The sequence below is a fragment of the Camellia sinensis genome, chromosome 13 (genome assembly GCF_055761805.1).
Source record: "Camellia sinensis isolate YWXY chromosome 13, ASM5576180v1, whole genome shotgun sequence".
NCBI classification, from domain to species: Eukaryota; Viridiplantae; Streptophyta; class Magnoliopsida; order Ericales; family Theaceae; genus Camellia; species Camellia sinensis.
The window spans coordinates 107563146-107591057 of NC_138973.1; the positions used below are offsets into that span (position 1 = coordinate 107563146).

General features: G+C 34.2%; 3 protein-coding genes and 1 pseudogene across 6 annotated transcripts in view; 1 reads left to right on the top strand and 3 right to left on the bottom strand.

The window, feature by feature from the left end:
* LOC114259457 (squalene monooxygenase SE1) overlaps positions 1-27912 on the bottom strand; it is a 284070-nt gene that overhangs the window by 207757 nt on the left and 48401 nt on the right. The window lies entirely within an intron of this gene.
* On the bottom strand, positions 194-7614 carry LOC114259426 (uncharacterized). 2 transcript variants are annotated; one of them, XR_014349384.1, is made up of 2 exons: positions 4052-7614; positions 194-1132 (listed from the first exon to the last, which is right to left on the bottom strand). XR_014349384.1 is itself a non-coding variant. In XM_028199443.2 (2 exons), the coding sequence occupies exons 1-2, from the start codon at positions 6669-6671 to the stop codon at positions 5103-5105; spliced, it is 1341 nt and encodes a 446-aa protein (XP_028055244.2). In that variant the 5' UTR covers positions 6672-7611; the 3' UTR covers positions 1145-5102. The 2 variants fall into 2 exon arrangements, 1 of the variants encoding a protein (XP_028055244.2); XM_028199443.2 differs by lacking the exon at positions 194-1132 and having other exon boundaries at positions 1145-5998; positions 6227-7611.
* Positions 6680-8307, top strand: LOC145806264 (glycosyl hydrolase 5 family protein-like; annotated as a pseudogene). Its single transcript, XR_014349195.1, has 2 exons — positions 6680-6854; positions 7693-8307. The product of XR_014349195.1 is annotated as a glycosyl hydrolase 5 family protein-like (transcript).
* LOC114318298 (proteasome subunit beta type-7-A) lies at positions 9130-18743 on the bottom strand. 2 transcript variants are annotated; one of them, XM_082903113.1, is made up of 10 exons: positions 18510-18718; positions 18007-18062; positions 17580-17746; positions 13293-13434; positions 13087-13183; positions 12921-12990; positions 12729-12833; positions 10141-10239; positions 9928-10015; positions 9130-9441 (listed from the first exon to the last, which is right to left on the bottom strand). In XM_082903113.1, exons 3-10 carry the CDS (start codon positions 17721-17723, stop codon positions 9365-9367), a joined length of 822 nt encoding a protein of 273 aa, XP_082759239.1. In that variant the 5' UTR covers positions 17724-17746; positions 18007-18062; positions 18510-18718; the 3' UTR covers positions 9130-9364. The 2 variants fall into 2 exon arrangements, with proteins under 2 accessions (XP_082759239.1, XP_082759238.1); XM_082903112.1 differs by lacking the exon at positions 18007-18062 and having other exon boundaries at positions 18510-18743.

The following is a 27912-nucleotide window of genomic DNA, read 5'->3' on the forward strand; positions in this document are numbered from 1 at the left end:
CTAAAACTATCGAATAATTATTTTAAAAAATCTATCAATTGAACAAAATTTTACTTGTTACCGGATAAATCATCAACATTACATGTTCAAAAAAAATATTTTAAAAAAATTGAGAATTTAAAATGGGTAGATCATATTAATTCTAGGTGTAAGTCTAGAACACAAAATCAACCATAAAAAATAATTTTGATCATACACAATGCTTAATTTAACTTGTAAATAATCTATATCAAACATGCTAGGTACATGCAAAAAGGAGCAGAAGCAGTTCATGCAATAAACCCAAATGTTCTTGTCATTCTCTCTGAATTGACTTTCGACAAAGATTTATCCTTTCTCATCAAACGTCCGGTAAGCCTGTCGTTCACCGGAAAGCTAATATTTGAGGTGCATTGGTATGGGTTTTCTGATGGATTGCCATGGAAAAGGGGCAACCCAAACCATGTTTGTGGGCGAGCCATGCATCAATTTATGAGGAAGGCGGGGTTTGTGTTGGAGCAAGGGTACCCCTTGTTTCTGAGTGAGTTTGGGGTAGACCTAAGGGGTACAGATGCCATTGACAATAGGTACCTAAATTGTTTGTTGGGTGTGGCAGCTGAACTTGACTCTTTTTTTTTTAGGTACAACGGAAATAAATAAAAAAAAGAAACACAGGCCTAAGCCATTTCACAAGACATGCCAATCATGTCTGCAACTAGGAAGTCCCTAAGAACAGCTGGTGGTTCATTAACCACTAAGATCTCTTCAGGTTGATCAGCACTAAATTTGGCCAGAGCATCAGCACAAAGGTTGCCTTCTTTATACACATGTTGCACCGTGCATTCACAGCCTCTCATGATGATGCGAGCATTCTCCACCAGCCCCTTGAATGGGCATTTACCATCTGGTTCCTCTTGTAGCAGCATCATTGCTTGCTCACAGTCTGTCTCAATGGCTACATTGTTCATTCTCTTTTGTAAAAGCACCGTGAGCCCTTTGTAGATCGCCCATAACTCAGCCTCCAAGCTAGTGCCACTATGAAGCTTCCCATAATAGCCACACACCCATGTCCCCCTTTCATCGCGAATTAGACCTCCGAATCCACCTTCCCCTCCCATTCTCCTACAACCATCTGTGTTTAACTTCAATCTACCTATAGGTGGAAGAGACCATGAAACGAGTCTAAAAGCAAGTTTTGGATTAACAATAGACAGAATAAAAGCTTGATGAATATCATTAGAATATTTCATGATGAACCTGCCACTGTCAAGACTATTAGTTACACTATTATTGAAGACTTTGTGGTTCCTATTCTTCCAAATAGCCCAAAGAGTAACAATAAAAACAGTAGACAGTAAGATTATCATTAAAATGATTTTTGTTTTTTGAATTACAAATAAGCTAGTCCTTCCAAGGCTTGCTACTCATATTCAAGTACCAATGCCTTCCAAAAATAGCAAACCACACTTCTTTTGCTTTAAAACAATCTCTTAGGAGGTGATTCATATCCTCCTCTTTACAGCAATTGGGGCAAGTGGCCTCCAAAGATAAACCCCTTTTCACATGATGCTTATTTGTGAGGAGTTTCCCATGGATACAACATCACAAGAACCCTTTCAGTTTCGGAGGAATCCGTAACTTCCAAAGCCATTGCCAATCCTCACCTTGGGACTGATTACCACTCACCAGAACATAAGCACTAGCAGATGAGAAAATCCCATCTGCTGAGCCTTTCCAGTTAGGTTCATCAGGCTCAAGAGAGGTTGGAGAAGGCTTGTTCAGGATAATGGATGCTAATGCAGGAGGCAACAATTCACAGATAACAGTTTTATTCCAGCTTCCTTGCTCAGAAAGCAGGATGTTCACATTAACATCACTCTCCCAAATGGGAGCAGATTGTGAGCTACTGAGGGTGAGTTCCTCAAAAGCCTTATCTCCACACCACCAGTCCTTCCAACAATTAACAGTGGCACCATTACCAACTGTCCATTTAACCCCTTTCCTCAAGATGGCTCTAGAGTTAAGAATGCCTCTCCAGGTATGAGAGGCTTTCTTACCTCTAGAACAAGCCTGAAGACAATTATTCCTCATATACTTACACTTAAGAACCTCTTTCCAAAGACCATTCTCATGACTAATCATTTTCCAGCCAAGTTTAGACAGTAGGGCAAGATTTTGGTCCTTAGCTTTCTTAATGCCAAGCCCACCCATCCCTTTCGGCTGACAGACAACATCCCACTTGACCAAGTGAATTTTCTTCTTCTCTAGGGTATCACCCCAAAGAAATTGTCTATTCATTTTATCAATATCATTGCAAACCCTTTTAGGAAAAGCCACAGTCTACATAGTATAAGCAGGAATAGCAGAGCTAACAGATTGGATTAACGTAGTTCTGCCAACTAGTGATAAAACACTAGTTTTCCACCCAGCAAGTTTCATTTGCATTTTATTCAGAATGCCATTATAGTGTCCCCAACTCACTCTGCCATGAATGAGAGGAACCCTCAAATATTTCCCTAAATCAGGAGTTAAAGGAATGCCACACCTTTCACTCAACTCTTTAGCTTTATGTCTATCAATATTAGGAGAGACAAATATCTTGGACTCAAGGGCATTAATCTTAAGTCCAGATAAATCACAAAATTCATACATGATTCTCATGATAATATTGCAATGAGCCAAGTCAGCCTTAGCAAACAGCATTAGATCATCAACAAAAAACAGATGAGTGAGACAGGGGCCATGCTTGGAGGTCTTAATGCCTTTCTAATGATTGCCTTCAGAGGTGGCAATGATCATACTAGAGAGTCTTTCCATGCACAAAACAAAAAGATATGGGGAGAGGGGATCTCCTTGCCTCAAACCTCTGCAAGGTTTGAATTCAGGAAGGGGTTCACCATTCCAGAGAATGGCAATTTGCACAGAAGTCACACAGCTCATGATGAGTTCAATAAAATTAGCCTCAAAATTGAATTCCACCAGAGTTTGTTCTAAGAAATCCCAAGAAACAAGATCATAGGCTTTTTCAAGGTCAATTTTAAGAATCATCCCTCCACTCCTATCTGTTCTCTGGTTCAAGGTATGGATAATTGCTTGGGTAATGATAATATTATCATTGGTAGTTCTCCCAGGGACAAAACTGCTCTGGTAAGGACTGACAAGTTTAGATAAGAGGGGTCTGATTCGACTAACAAGGATTTTGGCAATAATTTTATAAGTCACATTGCAAAGACTAATAGGCCTAAATTGTGTGATAGTCTCAAGATTCTCAGTTTTGGGAATCAAGGCCACAAGTGTTCTATTGATAACAGGAGGGATACACTTGTTGACAAACAGTTTTGAACAAAAGCACAGACATCAGGCCCAACAATAGGCCAATAAGTATGGTAAAAAATAGCTTGGAAGCCATCTCTCCCAGGAGCTTTGAAAGCCTGGATTTGTTTAACAATCTGCCAGATTTCCTCATTAGTCACATACTTAGTGAGAGAAAGATTATCAGTAACATCCACTTTAGGAGAAATGCAATTATTCCAATGATCCAAACCAACAGTAGAAGAAGAACAAAACAGGTTCTGGAAATAATCAGTAACCAAAGTTTTAAGGCTCTCAGTTTGATCAATCCAAGTCCCTGCCTCATTCTTGAGCATGACAATTTTACACCTCCTCCTCTTAGCTAAAGAAGAAAGATGGAAAAATTTAGTGTTTCTTTCCTCTTGGGTAATCCACTTAGACCTTGATTTTTGAAACCAAAGTAGCTCTTCTTGATACAAGATTTTGTTATATTGTTCCACCAAATCCAACTCCAAAAGATGGAGGTTATGGGAAAATTTACATAGTTGGGATTTTTGAATTCCTTCAATTCTACCAAGTAACCATCTTTTTTTTCTAAAAATGTTACCAAACACCTCTTTATTCCAAACAGTGATTTTGTTAGTAAGGTAATCAAGCTTATCTAGAACAGATGAAGAGGGGAACTTCCAATTAGAATCCACAACTGACTGGAACTCTTCATGAGAGATCCAAGCAGCTTCAAATTTAAAGGGTTTACAAACATGATTAAAAGAATGCTTACCTTGAGTGAAGATCATCAAAGGAGAGTGATCAGAGTATGTACGAGGGAGATTCTGGACCAAACCATCGGGGAAGCTCGTCCTTCATTCAGTGTTGCACATGGCTCTATCAAGTCGCACCATAGTATTAGCCCACCCATTTCTATTATTAGACCAAGTGAGCTTAGGACCTGTACATCCCAAGTCCATCAGGTTACAATTGTTCACCCTCTCAGTAAATTTCTGAGCTCTCTGTTGATCTTGACTTTAGTTTTGGCTTCCAGACATGGTTCTTTTTTCATCAAGAGAAGCAAAGTCATTAAAGTCCCCAGCTAAAAGCCAAGGATCAGTGATAGTTTGGGAAGATCTTTCCAAATTATTCCACAGCTCATCCCTTTTCTGGCTAATAGGACTAGCATAGATAACAGATAAAATCCAATCGGGATAATCTTGCCTCGAAATGGTGGCAGTGATCAACTGGGAACTGGCCTCAGTGACTCTCACATTCACAATGATGGGGTTCCAGACTAACCAAATACCCCCACTTCTACTGATGGGATCCACATGAAAAGATGCAGTGAAACCCATCCTATTGAAGAACATGCCCATAGAGTTAAACTCAACCTTGGTTTCCATAAGGATTAGCATATCAGGTTTGTTAATCTGGACTAATTCCCTCATATTCCTATGAGACTTTTGTTACCTGCACCTTTATAATTCCAAACCATCAGATTCATAGATGACTGGTTAAGGGTAGGAAGAGTGTTCTGGTTAGACAAGCCCAGAATACCCTTAGCTTTACTCTGGTTGTCCTCCATTGACAATGTTGGTGTTAATGCTATGAAGTGCCGCTCCTGGCTGGCTTCTATCTGTCTCCAAGGATGGATTCTCAGCTTTACTCCCTCTATCCACCATTCTGTAGTGACAAGGTGAAACACTTCTTTGTCTGGTGCAAGCATTAACAAGACTCTGTGCATGTTCAGGATATGCTTCTCTGTTGGGTAATTCTCTCCTTCTTCTTCCATAACGATCTGGTGGTTCTCTAACCTTAGCCTTAGGGTTTCTTTTAACTTGTTAAGAAGTCCTAGGGCTGATGGGGATTAGGATGGATGACATAGACTCCCTTACTTCTTGTTCTAACTTCTGAAAACTTGTTGCAGTAATGCAACTCTGCTGTTTGCCTTGTCTAATCTCTTCTCTCCGGTTATCCATGTTCAAGTCACTTGATGAACCCAAATTAGCCATACTGTCTGCTGGCTTGGCAGATTGTTCTTTGTGTGTTAATCCCAAATCAGCTTGATCTGGCCCAGTAGGAATTGATCTTGAAGGATCTTGGGCTTCTATCATCCGTGATGGGGCTTCCACGTTACTCAGAACTTCAAATTTGTTACGTACATGGGCATTGGGCCCTTTAGAATTTTTTTGGCCTTGCCTTCTTCTCCTTGTGGTGGCCTTCATCCAAGGCCCATATTTATCAGTCTCTGGCCCTTCTTTATCTCTTCCATTACATGAGTCCAGCCCATTTATAGTAGCCTCCTTCCCTAGGTTTTCTTCTCTGGTGGGATCATGGTTAGGGATGGTTGTCACCGGTGAAAAATTCTCACTGCAACTTTCTTTGCGATGTCCCACCCTGCCACAAGAAAAGTAGAGAGTATGTAAGTGTTCATATTCTATAACATATGTATACTTACCTATAGAAAACTGAGAAATCAGTGGTTTTCGAAGATCAACTTCCACACAAACTCTAGCATATTTCCCCCTAGCTGCCATGGCCGTATTTATATCCACCTTCAGAGGCACCCCCAGGATCTTCGCGATATGATAAAGAACTTTCTCATCATAATACTCAATCGGCAGATTAGGAAACCGCACCCAGATGGCAGTGGTATCTTCTTCAGCCTCATCAGATTTGAAATCTTGTTGCCATTTCCTCACCGTCACATAGTGATCCAGAACAACCCATGGGCCACCTGTGAACACTTTTGTATAATCTTCCATCATATCAAACTTAACAATAAAAAAACCATTACCAATGTCCAGGGCTTCAAAGTCAGCTTGAAGGCCCCAGATCTTTGTCATTTTGATCATAAACAGTTTATACCCTATTTTCTTCCCTAGCAACCTTACAATTAAACATTTTTTCCAAGAATCCCTAATTTTTTTTGGGAGATTGGCTGGTATGGTAACTATAGGAATACCTGCCCTATTTCCTTCATTGATCTCCATGTGATCCTCAGGACCTGTGTCGTTGGCCAAATCATCTTCATCCGAAGAGAGTGTCTCAACATCACAGTCAAAATTCTTTTCATTTCCACATTCATTAAATCGAGAACACAACAAGGCTTGTTTGAACGATCGAACTTGGTCTGACTGCCCTTCCATGGGAGGAGGTGGAGCTTCCGACCTAATTTCCTTTTTCTGGCTCAGGGAGGCCTCCAACATAGGTTCCTCAGGTATCGAAAGGTTAGGGTTCGCCTTCCCCTGAGTATCATCCACCGAGCTCTGTACCTCCATACCATCATCAGCTGAATCAGAAATACCTTTGATCTTCTTAGTGCTACGAATTAGATGATCTTTCTCTTCTTTGGAACATCCATGGTTATGCCGGGCCTCACTGGAACTTAGGATCGCACCAACGGTCATAATTGAATTTTAATGCTGAACTTGACTTTGACTGGGCTTTGTGGACTCTTGCTGGGAGTTACTATTTGAAAGAAGGGGTGAGTGGGTTCGACGAGGTTTATGGGTTTTTCAATTGGAATTGGTCTGAGGCTAGGAATTCAAGCTTCTTGGACAGGATCTCTGGCATCCAATTACCCTTTCAAGGTATTGAATTCATGTCTTTTTTTAGAAATATGTATATTTTTTTTGGAGCACCACAGTGTTATGTGTATGCAGTGTTCTTGATTGGTAGAATATGAGATAGATAGACTGACTGTCTTCACCTAGTTGACCAAGGTAGATTGAGTTGGCTCCACACAAAATGGTCTTATTAATTTGTGAGTATCACATCATCATATTAAGTTGGTATTTCAAAAATACTTCATAAAAAATAACAAATTTCGTGAGTCTAAGAAGCCTTCACTTATTTGACAAACTCAACAAACTCATTTCCTGCTAAAAAAAACTTACTTAAGTCACTCTAAGTCCAAGAAGTCAAAAAGCTAGAAATATGACAAACAATTTTTTCTAGAAACTAATTTTTTAAATAATTCGTGAAGGAAGCCTAGTGTATAATTTATTTTTTTAATTTCATTTATTATTTTTCCCCAAGAAAGATTTATGCACATCCCTTACAAACATATACCAACTTTAATTTGAGAGCTTGGAATTGAATATCATCTACATATTTATTTTTTGTTAGCTTGTATCCTTCGAGTACATATTAAGAAACTTAAATGATTATTTATTATATATATAAGTGAGTACAATAAAAAATTGTACACTTTTTTTTAAATCTCTTTACATGTAAATCGAATACTTGAGTTTTTTTAAGTGAATAAATACTGGAGTTGGTATTAACACAAAATGTCGCATTTTTTACTTTCTGAAAATGGCCTTCTGTAACTGCAAGGGAAAACTTTAACTGTTAAATTCAATCATATTACAGATTTGTAACTACCTATATATAAATGGTTTTGTTTATGCTCTGTTTGGCATGCAGGACCAATACAACAACCAGGCCAACCAAGAGCCAAACAACACAAAGTAATATTCCACCCACTAACTGGTCATGTTTCCAAAGAAAATCACTGTTGGAGCCATTGAATCTAGGTCTATGCACAGACTCTGAGGCTTGGTTCTACAACACACAGCAAAAGACAATAACCCTAAAAGGAACTTATTTCTATTTACAAGCAGATGGTCTAAACAAACCAGTCAAGCTTGGTGTGATTTGCAATGGCTCAACTTCAAAATGGGATGCTTAAAAATACGTCACAAGTGCGACCCAGCAAGTCAATGGTTCAAAATTGTTAATAGTACTAGAAGTTTGAATGTGACCACGCCTTTCCCTCGATTCAACTCAGTGTTGGATTTCTTCAGAAAGAACATGCTTGGGAGTCTCGTAGTTTTAGCATGAGATAGAGAAGATAGTGATGTATTTATACATATGGAAGAAATATGTAAAAAGAACAAGAGTATTGTCATTCAGTCTCAAAAGTTAGACTTTTTAGACCCAGTGATGTGTCAAGAAGACACTAAGTCTAAAAAGTAGACTTGTATATCATTTTTTTTAAGAACAAACATATAAGAAACCATTTAGGCTGTATTTAAATCATGAATTTGACTACAGATTTGAGAAGACAAAAAGAAAAAAATATTTGAAATGTGAATGAAATATAATAATATTTTACTCAACTTTTCACTTTTTTTTTTCTTTTTTTTTTTCCAAATCGTTACGCAAATTCATCATCTAAATACAGCCTTATTAAAGAAATTTAATGAAGTTCCATGTACTGTTTTAGTTTGTTTAAGCAATAAAATCATTTTATTGTGGTCATTCTTTGGTCTTCTAATATTTGCTTCGCAATGAGTTTCAACTAGAGTTGCAAGACAAATCAAACTACTTGAGCTCACTCTTATTTGGCTTGTTAAAAACATGTTTGAGTTTCAATACATTTTAAAACTTGTTAAGTTTTTAAACTAAACTAAAACAATCTTTACTTGACTTGACTCAATTATATGCATTATAAAAAATAAAACTAATCAACCTTAGCTCATTAAAACTCTTTTGAGATTGGCTCAAAAGATAAACAAGCAAAACTTAAACACATTTTTAAACTCCTTAAGTTTACGAGCCAAATTTAAATAACTAATTACTCTAATTGCCTCTGCTCATTTAGATGCTGGGATTCAGAAACTTAATCTTAAAACAGGGAATGGTATTTCATAAGAGATTTTGATTGAAGCTTCTCTATCCTCGTATAGGGGGAAAAAATGATGTTTCCAAATATCACTAGACCTTGTTCTGCATTTTCATCATTTTCAGCAGCTTCCACATAACCACAAAAGAGACAAGATAATTTAAACAGTGTTTGTTCTGTGCATGAAATAGAGAAAAACCAAAAAAGCAAAAAAAAAAAAAAAACACCAACAACGGTGGCTCAAAATGATCCTTCTCAGAAATTGCCACTCCTAAATCTTCATATGAGATTCCATACCACCACAAAGATAGCATATGACATAATGAAGGAACTAAACAAATGTTAATTGCAGAAAGGAAACAACTTAGTTTTAAATTTTTAATGTCACACCTGATACAATATGAGAGTAAACAGTGTCATAAATGGCAAGAATTCAATACAAAATACCGAGCATGGTTCAACCACAGTAACTCATTCTTCCATCGCATCTCCTGCTTCAGTTACCTCCACCATCTGTTTCAACGGTGTAATCCTTGTCAACAGAACCTCTGCAATCACAACCAAATGTTACCGTGAGGTTACAAATATTACCCTACAATCCAAGAAATATATAGACTTGGCCATAGCATCAGACTTAAGTTTTCGGTATGAATTGTTGCCCATATATATATATACATTTATCCATTGACCATCAAATATTAATTATCCATATTAGAATAAGCAGAAGACAAAAATCACCAGTCTCATAATATTCTAGCATTATAGTCTAAGAAGTGAGTCCAGTACAAGGTCAGTTGGCAGATAAATGCTAAAATGCTCAATAAATAATGTTATCGTGATAACAATCTCAAAATCAAACAAGATAAGCCTTCCTTTTTCTTTTTTCTTTTTTTTTTTATTTTTCTTTTTAATTTAAGTATAAAAAATAATAGTACAAAGCCCTCAAACAACAAAAAGAAGACAGTTCTAAGAGTTATATGAAGCAAAATTGTAAATACCAACATGAAGGCAATGTTTAGGACAGAATTACTGACCAGTCTTCTTTGGGAATGAATAGCCTCTTTCGTTGATGTAAGTGCGAGGATTGGGCAACTGGTGGTTTCTCAGGTACTCTGTTTGCCCCTGTACAAGCAAACATTGACAAAAGGAGTTTAGAAAGCCATGCCACGTGAAAAGTACCAAGACTACATACGGAAAAAGTGAAACCTGTTATTCTTTTAAAGGAATGTCAGTGTGAATCAACAAACCTTGGTTATTACGCAAACATCAACATTGCTTCCACTTCCCAAGTCATTGAATATGCCAGAGCAAATAGCCTCGGTCACCAACTTCACTCCTTCATCCCTCTACAAATATGTATTTTGACACTTAGAATTCTCAAAAGCATATTGATGGATCATGGCCTTACACGGAATTGGGCAAAACTCAACCCAAAAAACTAATTATTGATGTGAGGGTAACCTCATGTTTTATACTACATATTACTTTAGTAGCCAAGCGATGTGGGATTTCACTTCACATATGGAGGTAACATTCTCCACGACCGGTTTTAAGAACTAAAGGCATGCTTGGTTTGCAAAAATGGAACATAATAGGAATGAGATGCAATCATGCCACAAAGCATGGAATAAACTTTTTTGATGCGTATATCTTTTTCGTACAAAGATTGCACCCTTTGGGCACTTTATAATGAATTTACTTATCAAAAATAAATAAATAAAACTTGACAGGAAAAGTAAGGCAGCCATTTATTTGTTTGGTAAAAATCTTTGTATTAAAAAATTGCCAATTTAAAAAATGAGGTTCTACAAATAATACATATTACCTATTTTCTTTTTCTTTTTTTTAATTTTCAATATTAATTCTTTCTTGTAAGTTGTATTAAAAGTTTCCATTACATAATGTAATGTTGATCGTATGTAGGCTCCTTGTTTTAGAAAATTTTCAAGATACACTAGCGTGAACCCCGTTTGCAAGAATATTGAACACAAGTTACGCAACTCCTATTAGGACAATTGTTACATGTGTTGTTTTAGGATGTATCTAACCACAAAGTGTTCAAACGTAAGAAATTGCACTTTCAAATTAGAATCCGTGCAAGAAATGCTAGTGCTATTTAGAGATAAAATACATAACTTTACAAAACATATAATGTGATATAACCTTTTCTTTTTTCTTTTTTTTTTTTTTTGTGTGGTAAATATGATATACCTGTACCTTGTAAAGTCAATTACTTTTTACTACTTTATTTTAAATCTTTTAATGCAGTACGATTTTATTATATTTCATATTATGTGTTTGTATAAACCATTAAGACATCTTAGGGTGCAGTGTTATCATATTTTCAGACTCCTTTCCATGGGAATGAAACCCTAATCCCACCTTAAGTTGGGAACAATATTTCCTTAATTCTGGAGTGTTCATCTAGATTTGCATTTCCATTATCAACATAGCATACCAAATGCTTTAATGGGATTCCAAAAAAGTTTGCATGCTTGAATCTCATTCCTATACCTATGATACAATGGGACCTAAAGTCGTGTTTGGTTCATGAATTTGATGAGGAAGGAGAAAAAGAAAATGCAATGAAAACCATTACTCCTTATTTGGTTACAATAGAAAATAAGGAAAATGCAACTAATGTATGAGAGAAATTTTTAGCTCTAATATAATTTCTCATCTTTTTTCATGATTTATTCTCATTTCATCAATATATATATACTCCCTATTTTTTTAAGTAGGAATGAAACACGAAAGAAAACAATATTCCAAAGTAACACAAATTAATCCAAGTTGACTGTATTATATAGACCAATGATAATCTAATAACTCTAAGACACATAATTTAACTCTAATATAATTTCTCATCCTTTTTCATGATTTATTCTCATTTCATCAAAAAAAAAATATATGTATATATGTACTCCCTATTTTTTTAAGTAGGAATGAAAACACAAAGGAAAACAATATTCCAAAGTAACACAAGTTAATTATATTTAATATTATGTGTTTGTATAAACCATTAAGACATCTTAGGGTGCAATGTTATCATATTTTCAGACTCCTTTCCATGGGAATGAAACCCTAACCCCACCTTAAGTTGGGAACAATATTTCCTTAATTCTGGAGTGTTCATCTAGATTTGCATTTCCATTATCAACATAGCATACCAAATGCTTTAATGGGATTCCAAGAAAGTTTGCATTCTTGAATCTCAATCCTATACCTATGATACAATGGGACCTAAGGTCGTGTTTGGTTCATGAATTTGATGAGGAAGGAGAAATAGAAAATGCAATGAAAACCATTACTCCTTATTTGGTTACAATAGAAAACAAGGAAAAGAAATGCAACTAATGTATGAGAGAAATTTTTGGCTCTAATATAATTTCTCATCCTTTTTCATGATTTATTCTCATTTCATCAATATATATATACTCCCTATTTTTTTAAGTAGGAATGAAAACACGAAAGAAAACAATATTCCAAAGTAACACAAATTAATTCAAGTTGACTGCATTATAGAAACCAATGATAATCTAATAACTCTAAGACACATGATAAAATTTAACTCTAATATAATTTCTCATCCTTTTTCATGATTTATTCTCATTTCAGCAAAAAAAAATATATGCATATATATACTCCCTATTTTTTTAAGTAGGAATGAAAACTCGAAGGAAAACAATATTCCAAAGTAACACAAATTAATCCAAGTTGACTGTATTATATAGACCAATGATAATCTAAGAATTCTAAGAAACATGATAAAATTTAAAATCAATTTAACTTGTACTTTCTAAACACTTCTACCAATCAAAATACACCAACTTACAGTTAGCCCTTCACGGTATTTTGATTCAAAAACAGACATTGCAGCAAGGGAACCAGAACCCATAGTAGCAAATGGCAGAGTGTCAGTTGATCCATGTGGGTAGATCTGTGCAATGATTCAATAAACAGTTAGTACCTTAGTATGACACAAAACACGATACCCTTCAGGTGCCTATTAGTAAAAATCACTTACAGTGTGCAAATGTGGTCCAGTCACATCAACTCCACCAAGCACCAAAGCAGCTGAGACATGACCTTGGTAGCTGGTTCAGTCAAAACAATCAAACCTTGAATTCTAATATGCTAACAGAAAGTACTTGCATATCTAAGAACACCAACCTTGAACTATGTATCCTTACCTAAAAAGATGAGACTTCAAAAGGGTAAGGGCTGTCACAACCCTTGATTCCCGATCAGTATGATACCTGTGTAGCTGCAACTGGGAACTGACCATGTCTAGAAAGACAATATTGTCAAAACTTAGCTTATAAAAGGCTGTCTATTGTTGTAATAGCATAACCCTAACTACCAATATTCTGACATAGAACACATAAATTGAAATTACCTGTCACAGCCTCTGTATCAGCAGCAGTCCCTGCTCCACAGCAATAAATGTTAGGTGCCATAAAGTGGATTTTCTCACAATTCTTATCAGCAACAATGGGCCCTTCGGTAGCTCTTGTATCCGCTCCAAGGATGACCCCATCCTGAATATGAAATGAAAATATCATTATAGATGGAGAGTATAAGAAGCATCTACACAAACAAACCAGTCCGAAGAATCTATGAAATAAAGAAGAGTGGCATACAAAAACACAATGTTAGTAAGCAAATGTGAAAGTGTCCTAGTGTGTATATGACAACCTAAATTTTTTGCGTAATGTCAACCTAAATTTTTTGTGAGGGGGAGAATATGACAACCTAACTTTTTTGTGAACCTAAATTACTTTTATTGCGTTGAATTGAACCTATGTCATTTTTTGTGAATGTCAACTTTGAACAACTTAAGCACTTGGTTGTATACTTTGTTACAATTTAAAAGTCCTAACCTCGGTCAATTCAAACTATGAATAACTGTTAAACCCATCAAACTCCCTTTCAATTTGTTAGGTTGCACAAAAATCATTCTCTCAATTTTGATGAAGCAAAACCTAATTATTGGAGAAGTACTCTCTATTCTCTCGTGATTTAACTTTTTAATAAGAGTACAATTTGTCAATCATGCATTTCTAAATTTGTCCAGCTCAATACAAAAACATGAAACACATTCATCTCACAAGGCATTACAAATTATATTAAGTCTCAAAATAAAAGGGATGAACACAAGATTTTATAGTGGTCCTGTAATAACCCGACTCTTTTATATGCTTTAATTCTCTCATTATATGTGTGATTATATGTGTGCTTAATGTGAAATTTCATATTTAAATGTGTGAATTACATGTTTCTAAACTTGTATCTGTCGGTTATGAGAAAATTTGTTGAAATTCCAACCTTTGGACTGGAAATTGAAAGCCTTAGAGGGGCGATAAACCGAAATTGACTTTACAATTATGATTAGCATGATTTTTAGGACACAAGATGAAGTTTTGTAAAAATTTGATTCGTAATGAATTAATTGGATTCATTTGGCTAAATTCTTAATTGAGCCCAATTAGATTCAATAAGCTTAAGTGACATAGGATATGTGTAAGAGCCTTATGAGACTTAGACTCAACACAACTCAAAATATCTCCTGAAGAGAGAGCTTCTAGAGGAAGGAAGAAAAGAAAAGAAAAGAAAGAGAGCAAAGGAGAACTCAACCTAGAGCTTGCGATTGAGGAATTGAAAGGGGAAAATCAAGATTATAGCTCAAGGCAAGTGTAAATCAACTAGAATACTCTTAATCTTGCTTCAACTGGTTAAAATCAAGACTTAAAATGAAACTTTGACACTCATAAAAGTTAGGGTTTATGGATTATGATCTTGATTGAACACATTTCATGAAAATGAACATGTAATCTTTGGGTTGTGTGATTAAAGAGTTAATTCCTTTATTTTTAGTTTGATTTGGGTTGGATAGTGAGAAATTGTGATTTAATCTTGAGTCTTTGCATGCCTTGAACTCATGTAAGCATATAAGTAAGCATATACAAGTATAACATGAAACGATAAAGAAAATTAAGGACATATGGAAATTAGTGTTCTATATATCAAATTAAAGTAAGTTATGATCACTTTGAGCTTGAGTTTCATGCTTATTATGTTTATATGTCATGTGTTTGAAGTGAAAGTGCTTGAATTGGGCCTTAGAAATGCATTTGGAAGGCTTGAATTTGTTGGATTTTCGGACTGCACAAACAGAGCCCAAAACCGCACGTGTGGAAAACAAAGCAAGCAAGTAGAACATTCTGAAATAAAAGCACGTACGGGCCACACGTGTGGCACACTTTTCCGCACGTGCGGTGGGGCTTCCACACGTGGGAAACAGGGAGGAAAATTAATGCATTTTGTTTATCTTTTCGACCCTCTGAATCTATTAATGTGTGTATGTAAGCCCTCCCGAAATGCTTAAAGATGAATAGAAATTGAACGAAACAGAAAAATGAGTAAAGAGAAGAAGCTAAGAAAAGAATGAATTGCTTATCAAGTTGCGTGTGTGTAATGCGTAGGTCACTCGCCGGAAGGAACCGTTACACGACCGAATCACAATGAGTAATAGTATTGTAAAGATCTGTTCTTATTTAATTCTCTATTTTATTTTGATATGAATGATGTGGCTAATTGCTATTTTGGAATGATTGAATGATATATATATATATATATATATATGATATTGGATTATGATATAAATGTGTTACGAACGTTATAGAATGCCTTGTTACGAATGGTAAATGATGCTTGACGAATGTTAACGAACAAAAGAAATGTGGACGTAAAGTCATTTTGTTCCTGTTATAAGTGATGGGTCCGAGGCTGTTATGGGCCTAAGGCTGTAGGGAATGGAGACATGTCGATATTCCATCTTCTCTATGAAAAGACATGTTTGGACCTGAGGTTGTTCAGAATAGCTGTTACTATGTTGGGTCTGAGGCCGTTCTGCATTATGTTGGGCTCAAGGCCGTTCTGTTCTATGTGAGAGATGAAGACATGTCAATGTTCCATCTTCTTTATGATAAGATATGTTTGGACCTGAAGTCGTTCTGAACAACTGATATAATGTGATTGGGCACAAGGCCGTTTTGTTACATGTGAGCCCGAGACTGTTCCGCAATAAATGGGCCTGAGGCCATTCTGAAAATATGATTATGAATAACGTTATGCTTAGCGTGACTATGATAGATACTCTGAATATTGCACTTTGGACAAATATTGGGTTTACATCACATGCCTTCATTTAATTTACTTTACTATTATTCACCGAGCTTCGCCCCACTAGGTATTTATATATATTTATGTAAGTGTTCAACTCGGATGTCAGTCCTAGGTCAGCTTCAAGAGTCTTTTTGGTGGACCTGCTTTGATAAGCCTCCAAAAAGGAGCCTTTTGTCTTTTGGGATTTTTCTATGATAGCAAATTTTGTTTAAGTCTTTGGCAACTTTTGTTTGAACACCTTGTTAACATGTAATTTTTGGATTGCTAACTCCTTGTATATACCTGCATGACTCGTACTTGAATGTATGAATTGTGGATGTGAACTTTCTGTATATGACATGATGTTTAAAATACTGGCATATAAGCATTGCTCAATGGACGTTTTGTTATTTTATTTACTTCCGCTTAGGCCCCATTATTATAAATTCTCTGTAATCTGTCTGAGGCCGTAAGTAATCAAGAGGTCACTGGCCGGTCATGATCCAAACTTTTAGGAGCGGGTTTGGGTCGTGATAAGTCCAGCAACTTGCCTACATCCACTCCCAACCTCCATGTCGGCATTAATCCATTATTCAAACAGGTTTTCACTAGGGCAACCCAAAACCTTTGCAAATACTCCTTCAAAGATTTTCACTAGGTTACACTCTAAACCTCTTCCACAATACTACAGTGGGTTTACGCCCACCAAAAACTACAACCTCCAAATCAAAAGCCGAAAAATCACTAGATTTACAAAAGCTAGAACATGGACTTCAAGAAGGAAAACCAATACCCTTAAGCCCAAACAAAGTCTTATAGGTGAGAGGTTTGAGGTGTGTCAACAATAGTGTATAAACTACACTAATGGGATGATGTTTATGCCTTTCACAAGTTAAGAACTTGGAAGATTCCCTTGGAGTAAACTCTTGGAAGCACTTGTGTAAGGAATGGAGGCTACAACCTCCATCCAAGGTCAGATTCACACTCAAAATGTGCATGAAATTTTATAAAAGTTGAGGTATATATAGCCAAGCTAGCTAATGATATTTCTAAATTTTTTTAATTTTTTTTTGAAAGTGTATACTTTGTTCTCCAACTTCCACCAACTCCACGATTTGGTGATATGCATTTAATTACATCACTATCATGCCAAATCTAATAATTTTAAAAGTTGGTAATGGTCCAATAAAATTGTTCTAAAATTTCAATACTAAGTAAATAAATATCTACTTCACATGAATGATAAAGTTCTATAAATAAATAAAAAATACTGGATCACATGAACTGTGGTGTAGATGCCCATGATTCCCACTTACAAGGCATGAATCCCTCATATAGTAGACTCAGTTCACCAAACAGAACTAATGATGATTTCAATTAACAAAACATCATTTATTATTTATAAAATCAACTCAAAGGTTATGGGAACAAGTTTCACAATTTCCCAATAATATGCTAGGACAGCTTAAATCTATCAGATTATACACCTCACCACAGTGAAATTCGAATCAAATCAAACCTGGAAAATGAGTCCGACGATAGTAGTGCCGGTCTTGAGAAAAGACGGAGATTGAAGGCCTTTCTTTATGAGCATTTCATTCCTTCTACAAAGGTCGAAGCTAAACCCACCCTTCATTGGAACATCTACAGCTGCCTTAGACATTTGCGAATATGCACCACACCAGCCTACTCATACGGAATACATAAACAAATTTATTGATTAGATTAACCTAATTTGCATCACAAATCGCGTAATTGCACTGTTAATACACCATCATTAGGGCAAATGAAGTTCTTGAAAGAAAATAAAACAAGTTCATAGAGAAATTTGCAGTAAAAAAAAAAAAAACACAGACTTAGGGCTGTTTGATGCTTGAATTTGGTATGAAGATTAAGAACATATATTTATATATACACATATATAATCAAATGAATCTGAAACTCACGGTGATTGAGGATGCGAAGATTGTCGAAGAGGTCAATGAATCGAAGAGACGAAGATCTGCGAGAGCGAGAGCGAGAACCAAAAGGCGAAGAATAAAATAGCCAAGTCTTGGGGCCAAAGAAAAGGGTTTTGTGGGCGATTGTATATCTTTTGCAATAATTACTAACTGACCACACTAGAAAGAAGTATTTTCAAATAGTGTAATTTATTGCAATCCTCTTACGATAAGATCCTAAATTTTACATGCTTTGGCACTATAAATACAAGAGAGAGCACAGACAGGTCACAGGGGTCAGCCGGGCAAAATTTTTTTTTTTTTGGAACAAGGTCAGTGGGCAAAACCATCACTTGATTGTATATATCTATTATTGTATATAGAGCAAGATATATTATATATATATATAATGTATATAGAATAGAGGGAGAGCAACAAAAGAAAAAAGAGACAGAGAGCATCGAGAGAAAAGAGAAGTGAAAGAGAGAGAGAGAGAGAGAGAGACTAACAACGGTGACTCGGTGAGTCGATCGGCACGGCAGCGGCGGTGAGGAGAGGAGAGGCTAACAGATTGGCGGCGGTGAAGAGAAGCTAGCGGCAGTGAGGAGAGGCTAAGCCGATCGGCGCAACAGCGGAGCGGCGATAAATCTCCACGGCTGTGTGTGTGAATGAGATGAAATTGAAATGTGTGGGTGGGCGTAGGTTTAATTGAGAAATTATTGTGTGTGTGAGAGTATATGTATGGTATATATAACCTGTGGTTGGATCTGTGTGTATAGCAGTGGATTTTTTTTTTTTATTATTATTTTTTTTTTTTTGAAACATAGGTGGGTCGGGTCAGTTAGACCTGCGGGTTGGGAGATTTCACCCACCACCCGCGCTGACCCGCCATTGCTGGACCTCCCACCCGCCCAACCTACCCGCCAAAGTTGAAATTTTGTGCGGTTCGATGCGGTTCGGAGCGATTCGGTGCGGTTTTGGTGGTTTTGGCGATATGATGCACACTCGTAATAGATAGAGTGAGAGATAGATAAGATTGATTAGGGTTTTCTTTTTTGAACTGTTAGATTTGAAGGAAAAAAAGGGGGGTTTTGAACGGTTAGATTTGACCCAAAAAAAAAAAAAAAAAGAAAATTTTATGCGGGAGGGTTGGGTGGGTGCGGGTTAAACCCGCAACCCGAAAATTAAATAAAATCCAAACCGCACTTTACCCTAATGTGTTTGCAAAACCGCCCATACGTGCACGGCTCGGATCGAGTAGGGCGGTTTGGACGATTTGGGCAGTTCGGATAACCCTACACCCAGCCCTAGTGTTCGCAGTTCAGTTGTAGCTGGAAAACCTCTAATCTATCACCTGTTTGCTAGATAGGTGGATTAGAAAAATTTAATCCACATCCATCTATCGAATTGACAGTTGCGGATTGAGCGAATTGACAAATTGATGCAAATCGGTTTGCCAGTTTAAATTTTTACAAATTTTGAACATAACACAACTTGTCAAAAAATTATTTTTTAGAAACAATCTAACTCAACATAACCAACAGATTATTAAATAAATTGTCAAATACCAATAATAAATACATATAAGAAAATCATGCATTATCAAAATTATTTCATTACTTTTTTTTATTCAAAAACTATTTAATTTGATTTTTTTTTTAAAATGACAAAATTAGGCTTTATAGTTTTCACACAAATATACCAAATATCAACCCCTGTCATTTGATAAAAGAATTTTCAAATTGAAAATACAACAGAATATCTAAATTTTTTTTATTGAAAATACAAACGGAATATCTAAACAAATTAAAAACATAAAGTTTTACAAAATTAGGAGTGTTCGCGGTTTGGCGGTTCGGTTGTGGCCAAAGGAATCTCAAATCCAACATCCGTTCAAAACTAGGCAAATTGAAAAAAATAATATGCAACTGTCTGCTCGTCATCATGCATCCGTCTAAAATACAACAGATCGGTTCGGTTCAGTCTGTTTAGACGGATCGGAATATCCACGGCTTATTACCCATTAAATATGAGGCAAAGGAATGAATTTTGGAAAAATTTAAAAAAAATCATATAAATGGTAAATCAAAAAATTACTCGTTTCAATATACATGAAATGAGAAAAATGAAATGAGAAATGAGATAATCAATATTGTCCATGGTTTGTCAAAATATTTTTTGTCTATTTTTTCTTTACCTTCTATTTGTCTTTTATTTTACCTCTGTAACTTACTTGATCGACCACCAATATAAACGTTCGCTACACTACCTTCCTCAACCCCCTTTATAGCTCTTTTATTTCTTATAATGCTACCATTTTCATTGAAAGTTTAATCATCGTAGTCACTCTAATCATTCAGTTTTCTCCATATCTCAAAGATGCAAACTCTATTTTGGAATAAATAGAAAACATGTTGAGCACAAGTGAAAATTTGTGTAATCCTTTACAGTTTTCAATTGCACGAGTTACACTTTATATTAGATAAATGTGGAATGGAAAAATTATTTAGTTAGTGAGAATTTTTACAATTTTCTATATACATGGAATGAGAAAAATAAAAAATTTTTGTATAATCCATGTCTAATGTAAAGGAATTTACGGGTAGTTTTATTAATCAGATTTATTTACCTACATTTTTTTTTTTTACTTACCAATATTCTAAAAAAAATGTTAGAGCAAAGTGAATAATTTCAAAATTTATTGATACATTAAAAAAGTGTTAGGCAATTTATAAGTATTTGTCCTGTATAAAAAATAATAATAATAAAAAAAAAAGTCCTCTAATTTACCCTAAATAAAATAATATTAAAATCAAACTTTATATGAATTTTGGCTACATTGGTTTCAAGCTAACTAATATTTTATGAGATTATTGTTTACAAATTAGTAAGTAATTTGAGTTTTAACTGCAACCATTAAATAATTATGTACCAACTTTACATAATCGGATAGGGTAAGAATTTGAGTAGCCAATGGAGTCTATCACGATTTATGTTTTAATGATTCAAACCATTCATTTTATAAGAGTACCAATTTATATTATTAATAAAAAGAATTAATTCGATCTAATAATCACAAATTTATCATTTTATCGTATTTATTTTCAAAAAAATGAACATTAAATATATATTTGAAATTAACTATCCATTTGTTTATAAACAAATGCAAAAAAATGAAAGTGTTATAATTATCGGATTGCCTTAATTTTTTTTTATGGATAATATATATTGAGGGCCCAAACAGTTCGAATAATTGAATTCGTGGTGGGCCTTACAAACTCCTCAAATTTTCTTATGTTGAGATTCAAATATAAGAGAAACTCAACCCATGTGATAAACATTACTGTTTTTTTAGATAAATGTAAGATTTGAGTAATTATCTTATCTTTTGGGAATTCTACGTTTGACGGTGTGACCAACCAATAATAAAGGACTAAATAAATATACGACTAGGAGAATTCTATTATGCATACTCATGCTATATGCACCTTTTTTTTTTCTTTTTTCTTTTTTGATCAAAATATCATATGCACTTTTAGTTACGTCATTTTTTCTTTAATTATGATCAATTTTTTTCTCTAGTTATGACATTATTTTGAGATATTTGATTATGACTTTTTTGTATTTGGTTATGAGTTATTATGGTTTTTTTGTATTTGATTATGACAATTTTTTTCTTTCTCTATTATGACTTAGAAAGTGTGAAATTATGCGCTATATATATATATATATATTGTAATCATAAAGTAAATATGATATATACTTTTGAAGAGGTAGACCATAATCTTTCCAATGACTCTAATAAATGATAAACAAATTATAACATTTCATTAATCGGTTGGGTGGTCTTCCTAACCTACTGTATAATTTCTGATGAGATGAATTGTAGTAAAATCAGAGAAATAGGTCTCCTTCCCAACAATTGATTCCCAATTACCCTAATCACAACCTCCCATTGTCTACCAAATGCCCTAATCCAATCCCCAGTCGGTGCTTCTACAGTTTCTTCCCTCCAATTCCGCCTCTTCAATTCCAATTCATGCTAGCTCTTTGTGTGTGTTACCAACAATGGAATTGTGGATCAACAGGGTAAAGTGGAAGTTGGGCACCTAAGCTTGGGAAGATATATATATTGGGCCATACAATACAACCATGAGTTCATTCAAGCTATCTCAAAGAGGGATTGGTTTGGAATTCAAGCCTGACCACCCTCTTGCAAATTCAAGTAATCACTGACACATTTCTGGATCACCAAAGAAAATAAATGATTGTGATATGCGAGAGAAAAAGAAAAGAAATTGTATTTTTTAATTAAGATTAATTATACTTTATTCCATTGTGATTTAGTCCAAAAATACAGTATCCTTGCTTTCCGGAATATAATGTAAAAATAACCAATTCTATTACATTTGACAGCAACAGCAAAGCACGCACCAAATTAAGTGTGTGTGACAAGTCTCAAACATGTTTGGCCAAAATAACTAGGAACTTTTATTTTTGCCCTTCTAATTTTTCCTTCTTTATTTTACTGTTTCTTTTTTTCTTTTCAATCCTCTTCTTCCTCCACCTTTTCACTGTTAACAGCAGTGATCGAACCATTCTCTTCTTCCCTTTTCTTTTCACCACTGCACATAATCTCCACCTCCTCATCTCCCTATCTTTTTTCCTTGCTTCAACAACCCAAGGTCACCATGGGACCACCTCACACTACAGCACACAAATATACACACACACTAAAATGGGTTATTAATTTGGAATAATTTATGTTTTATAGATATCATAATAAGTGATACCTCTGATGAGAATGAGCTGAGACATGAACCATTCCCAAATACCTCCCAATGTATCATATACCTTAGACAGTTGTTTTCGATGGAGATAGTTTCGGATGATTTGAGCTCCGATTGAGTCAGCAATGGAATGTTTGTAATAGCTCGTGAATGGATTGGTAGCTTTTGCTACTATTTCTCAAGAATTTTTTTTTTTTTTTTGAACAGAGTATTTCTCAAGAAATTGAAATTTATTTTTTCTCTCTACCGTGTTGTGGGCTTTAAGAAACAGATTTTTTGGGAGCAAATAAATATAGAAAAATACTTTAGAGCTTTAATTATTGAGCTGTAAAACCAATTCTAATGAGTTGGCAATGAGTCCCTACTCACTATTAGAGTATCAAAATTAGTGTTATAAATCATTGCTAATAAATATATGTGTTTATATTATTATATATATATCGAGGTCTGTGGATTTGGTCCGTGCTGCAAAAGTTACATTTTCGAAAGGAAAAAAATTGACGTCGGAGGGTGGGTGGTCTGCCATGATATAAGAAAGAAAGGAGAGAAGAAGAAAACGGTAAAAACAGAGAAAAGTGGAAGACAATGGAGTCTCAATCATTTTATTTTATTTTATTTTTTAAACTAGAAAATGGAGTCGGGTTGATAATGGCACTAAGAAAAAAATTAAACAAAAAGATAGTGTTATATAGGCTTTTTACAGAAAATATTAACGGAGTTGGACTTTGCAATTTACTCCATACTATAAGGGAGTTATGTGTATATTTTTTAAGAGTTAATTATTTAAAAATCCTATTTATAAATGTTATGATAACTCAGATCTTATTTAAGAATTTTTGAATCAGTGAGTTCTATTTAATAAAACTGAGAATATTATCAATTTTTCTATATTTTTAAAACAAAGAACATTATCAATTTTGAATAGTAATATTTCAGATAATTGTTTCAATAACTGGGAAAAAAATAGATCATGAGATTAAATATTTTTGCCCATCTACTTATTGCTATCCAATAAAATCAAAAACATTATCAATTTTTTTCAATTTTAAAACTGAAAGCATTATCAGTTTTTTCAATCTTTTTTTTTTCTTCAGTTTTGCATATTAATGTTCCATCATCATGCTCCTTTATAGACATAATTTTCAATTTCGCACAAAAAATAATTCACTTTTTTTCTATTTTGCACACACACACACACATATATATATATATACATATTTTTTTTTCCAATTTAAAAGTTTTGAAAATCAAAATAAATGTCAAATCATCATGTTCCATTATAGATAATCATAATGATGAACAATTATTGTTTGAAGGGCAATTCTGACTATTAAAAATTTAATGAGATTTGAAGGTCAAAAAAATCTTAATTAAAACTTAATGAAGTATAAATTCATAAATTAAGATTTGTGTGTAAATGTCTCATTTCTTAATCACAAGAGGTAACATGTTTTTGAGTTAAACCATAAGGATAACGAGTAAAATGTAATTAACCTTTTTAATTATCATGTTTGGATGACTAAAAATAAATAAATAATATAAGAGTGGACTATGAGTCATGAGTGAGATTTTTTTTCTTTGTATTTTATATCTAATCAATTTATTTCTAACCAAATCATCCCATACAAACGGAATTTAACTGTAGATGGGAGGAATATGGGATGGGTAATGCTAGGATCATAAAAAAAATATCATGAAAATGATCATAAAAGATTCTCCGTCTTTAGATTACACATACAATAAAACATCATACACTAATCAAATGATGACAAATTTTCATGATACATTTCATAATATTTTTTTCATGATCCCTAATATTATTCATATCGGATGGATGATTCATTAGGCCATCTCCAACGGTGAACCAAATTCACCATCAGATTTGAATTTGGTGAAAAATTATCATTTTTATGGCTCCAACGGTTTCACTAAATGGATATCAAATTGAGAATTCACCAAAGTTTTACCAAAATGAGAATGTGCTGGGTCTTTCACCAAAACACTATTCATTACTGTTGTATTTTCATTACTGGATGACCCATCGGATGACCAATTTTCGCAAAATTTTGTATAGATTTTACACTGGGAGGTCGACCTCCCGGATGACCCTCAAGCTTGAAAATTCAACTACAGAATTGCACAGATTTTGCTATTTTCGATCGACCGGCCGATCGTCCCCCCGAACGTCTAGTGCGTTTTGATGAAAGTTACAATATACCGTTGGAGTGATTGATATCAAATTGAGCCAAAAGTCTTTTTTTTACTCAAATTTAATGAAAAATTTATTCAACAGTTGGAGATGCCCTTAATTCATGAAAAGTAAACTAGCTCTAATAATAAAGGATGATTAGGCAAAAAGAAAATCTTTATTTAGGCCTAGTTTGACATCTCTAAAAAAATTTAAAAAGTCAAAAAGTCACTAAAAAAGTTAAAAAGTTATCACTATTCACAAATTAAAAACATAAAAAAATTAATTTATTACATATTTTAATACAAAGACGTGACTGGTACTGAAAATTGATGGAAAGGCTGTCAAAGGGGAAAAAACAATAGGTATATATATTTATTAAATTGGAGGGTAATGTTGGGCCAATGAGGGCCCACCACGGGTCCCGTTTTGATAATTCGAACCATTCAATGTGTAGAACTCGTTGAGTACTATATGTTTGTAAAAAATCACGTTAATTGGATATGGATAACTACATGATTAAATCAGTTTTGTATAAAAAATAGATGGTGTTATAGTTAACGATTGACAAAAAACTAACACGATCAGATAGCTATCAATATCCGATCAATGTGATTTTTTACAAGCATATAGTACTCGACAAGTTTTACATATTGACGTTTCCGATTAGCAAAACGGGACCCGTGGTGGGCCCATACAGGGCGAACAACACCGTCCAATTCAAGCCCGAAAAGGAGGCAACCATTTTCCATCTCTAACCAGCCACCTACACTGCCTAGGTACTGTACAGGCTACTCAATAACTTCTCCTATACACTTATTTATATAATTTTTTAATTCACATTTTTTCGTAAAAAGTCTAAGAGTTAATCCAAACATCCATACTTTTTTCCTCAACTTTTTAATCTAAAAAAATAAAAAATGTACTTATTTAGGACACTCCAAACAAATTATTATTTTTTTCTTCATCAGCAAACAAATACAACTTCCACGGTAGAAAATTTAGATTCTCCAAAATTATTTTGTAGTCTCGAAGTATGTGTATATGATATTTTTGATCAATAAAGTCGTGCAAAAAAGAAAGAGATAGGGCTGACTGGTTACGTCAGCTCTACCCATCCTATCACTATTGCTTTTGTTCAAGAACACAACTAGGCCCTGTTTGTTTGGGGTTAGAGAGGAAAGATTGTGATTGATAGCGAGGTGAGACCCACTATATATTATGTTTGTTTTGAGAAATAGAGAGGGGACTTCTAATCCATTGGTATTAGGATAGGCCTTGGACGGGAGATTGTGATGGAAGAGGTGAATGTGGTATTAGAAAAATAGTCCACCGAATTATTTTTTTATTTATTTTTTATATATTGGGCATTTTTTTTTTTTGAACATTAATGTTTAATTTTTTATATTTTTTGTTAAGTAAAAATCATTGTTTTATTTGTTTTACTTTTTTTCTAGAAATTTTTTATTTTTTATTTTATTTTTTACATGTTGGGCATTTTTTTTTAACATTAATGTTTAATGATTTTATATTTTTTTTATTTGTTTTATTATTTTATAGAAAAATAATTTAACAATTCTTACACCAACAACTATTATTAAAACAAACATAATTTTACTTAATCCCCTCACTAACAATCATCTCACTATTAATCCTCTCATTATAAATTTTCCCATTTTAACTCTGAAACAAACAGAGCCTAGTGTATAAAGACTAGGACAATGAAAAAAGGTAGAGTTTCAGATATTCATATCTGTGATCACCCAATTTCTTATGCTGTGAGGGGATTGGTCTTGAATTTAAATATTTATTTATTTTTTTAAAATTTTATGGAGAATTGAAATGTTGCTTTGCATTTGGCATAATGGCAATGGAAAAAGTAATCAATATAAAAGAAAATGGAATATAATATAAGGTCCCCCAGAATCTCATTTACTCTTATAACCATTTAAGTTTGTCTTCAAGGTCACAATGGACTTCAAGGTCAAGATTTTAAAGCAACTTGATATGCTTTTAATCATGAACTGTATTTTAGCTCTTTGCGGCTTTTACGTACGTGATTCTTTATTTACTACTAGTTGGCATCGAAAAAGTTACTTAGGCCTGTTTGGTAACATACTAATTTAGTAATTTTTTTGTTATTTGATTAAAATATGAGCTAAAAAAATTAATATGTTTGGAATAATTTTTTGACTTTTTATGAAAAGATGTGCAAAAAGTAGATAGAAAAGAGAATCTTTGACTTTTTGGTATGGGTCATTGGCTTTTTGACTTTTTTTAATAACTTTTTCACTAAACTGGCCTGTTGCCAAACGAGGCCTTATTTTAAAAAAAATAAAATCTTGAAAAGTAACCGAAATATAAAATAAATTTATTTAACACATTTTATTTTTGAAATACTTTTTCTAGGTGCATAATGTTGTCCGTTGGAGCAAATGATAGTGAAACTTCTAAGAGACTTTTTTCTCCTTTTCGCCTCCTACCTTTGCTTTTGTCGACCTCTCGAATTACATGCCAAGAAGATTGGACAACAATCTTTACCTTTTTTTTTCCTCAGAAATTTGGGTTAATGGAAATGAGATTGTGGTATTGCTCTTCTGATTACAGTGTGCTTTTATAAGTGAAGAAATGGAAATACTATATGCTTAAAAAATCATTTAAAAAAATACTCAAAATTTGAATGTGTGGTGTAGATTTAAATTTGATGTGATATGGGTCACATTTTTAATATGATCAACATTTCAAATTTAGACACTTTTTTTGGGTAACATTGCTGCCCAAGAAATAGTACAGGGTCTACATGAAATGATTATTTGACCTTTATTCCTCATGTATTGTCCAGTAAAATGTGAAAGACAAAGCATAAAATCTCAGGTACCTTCTTAGTTTTTCACTAGAATCATTGTGGTACTATTGTGAACAATAATGCTTTAT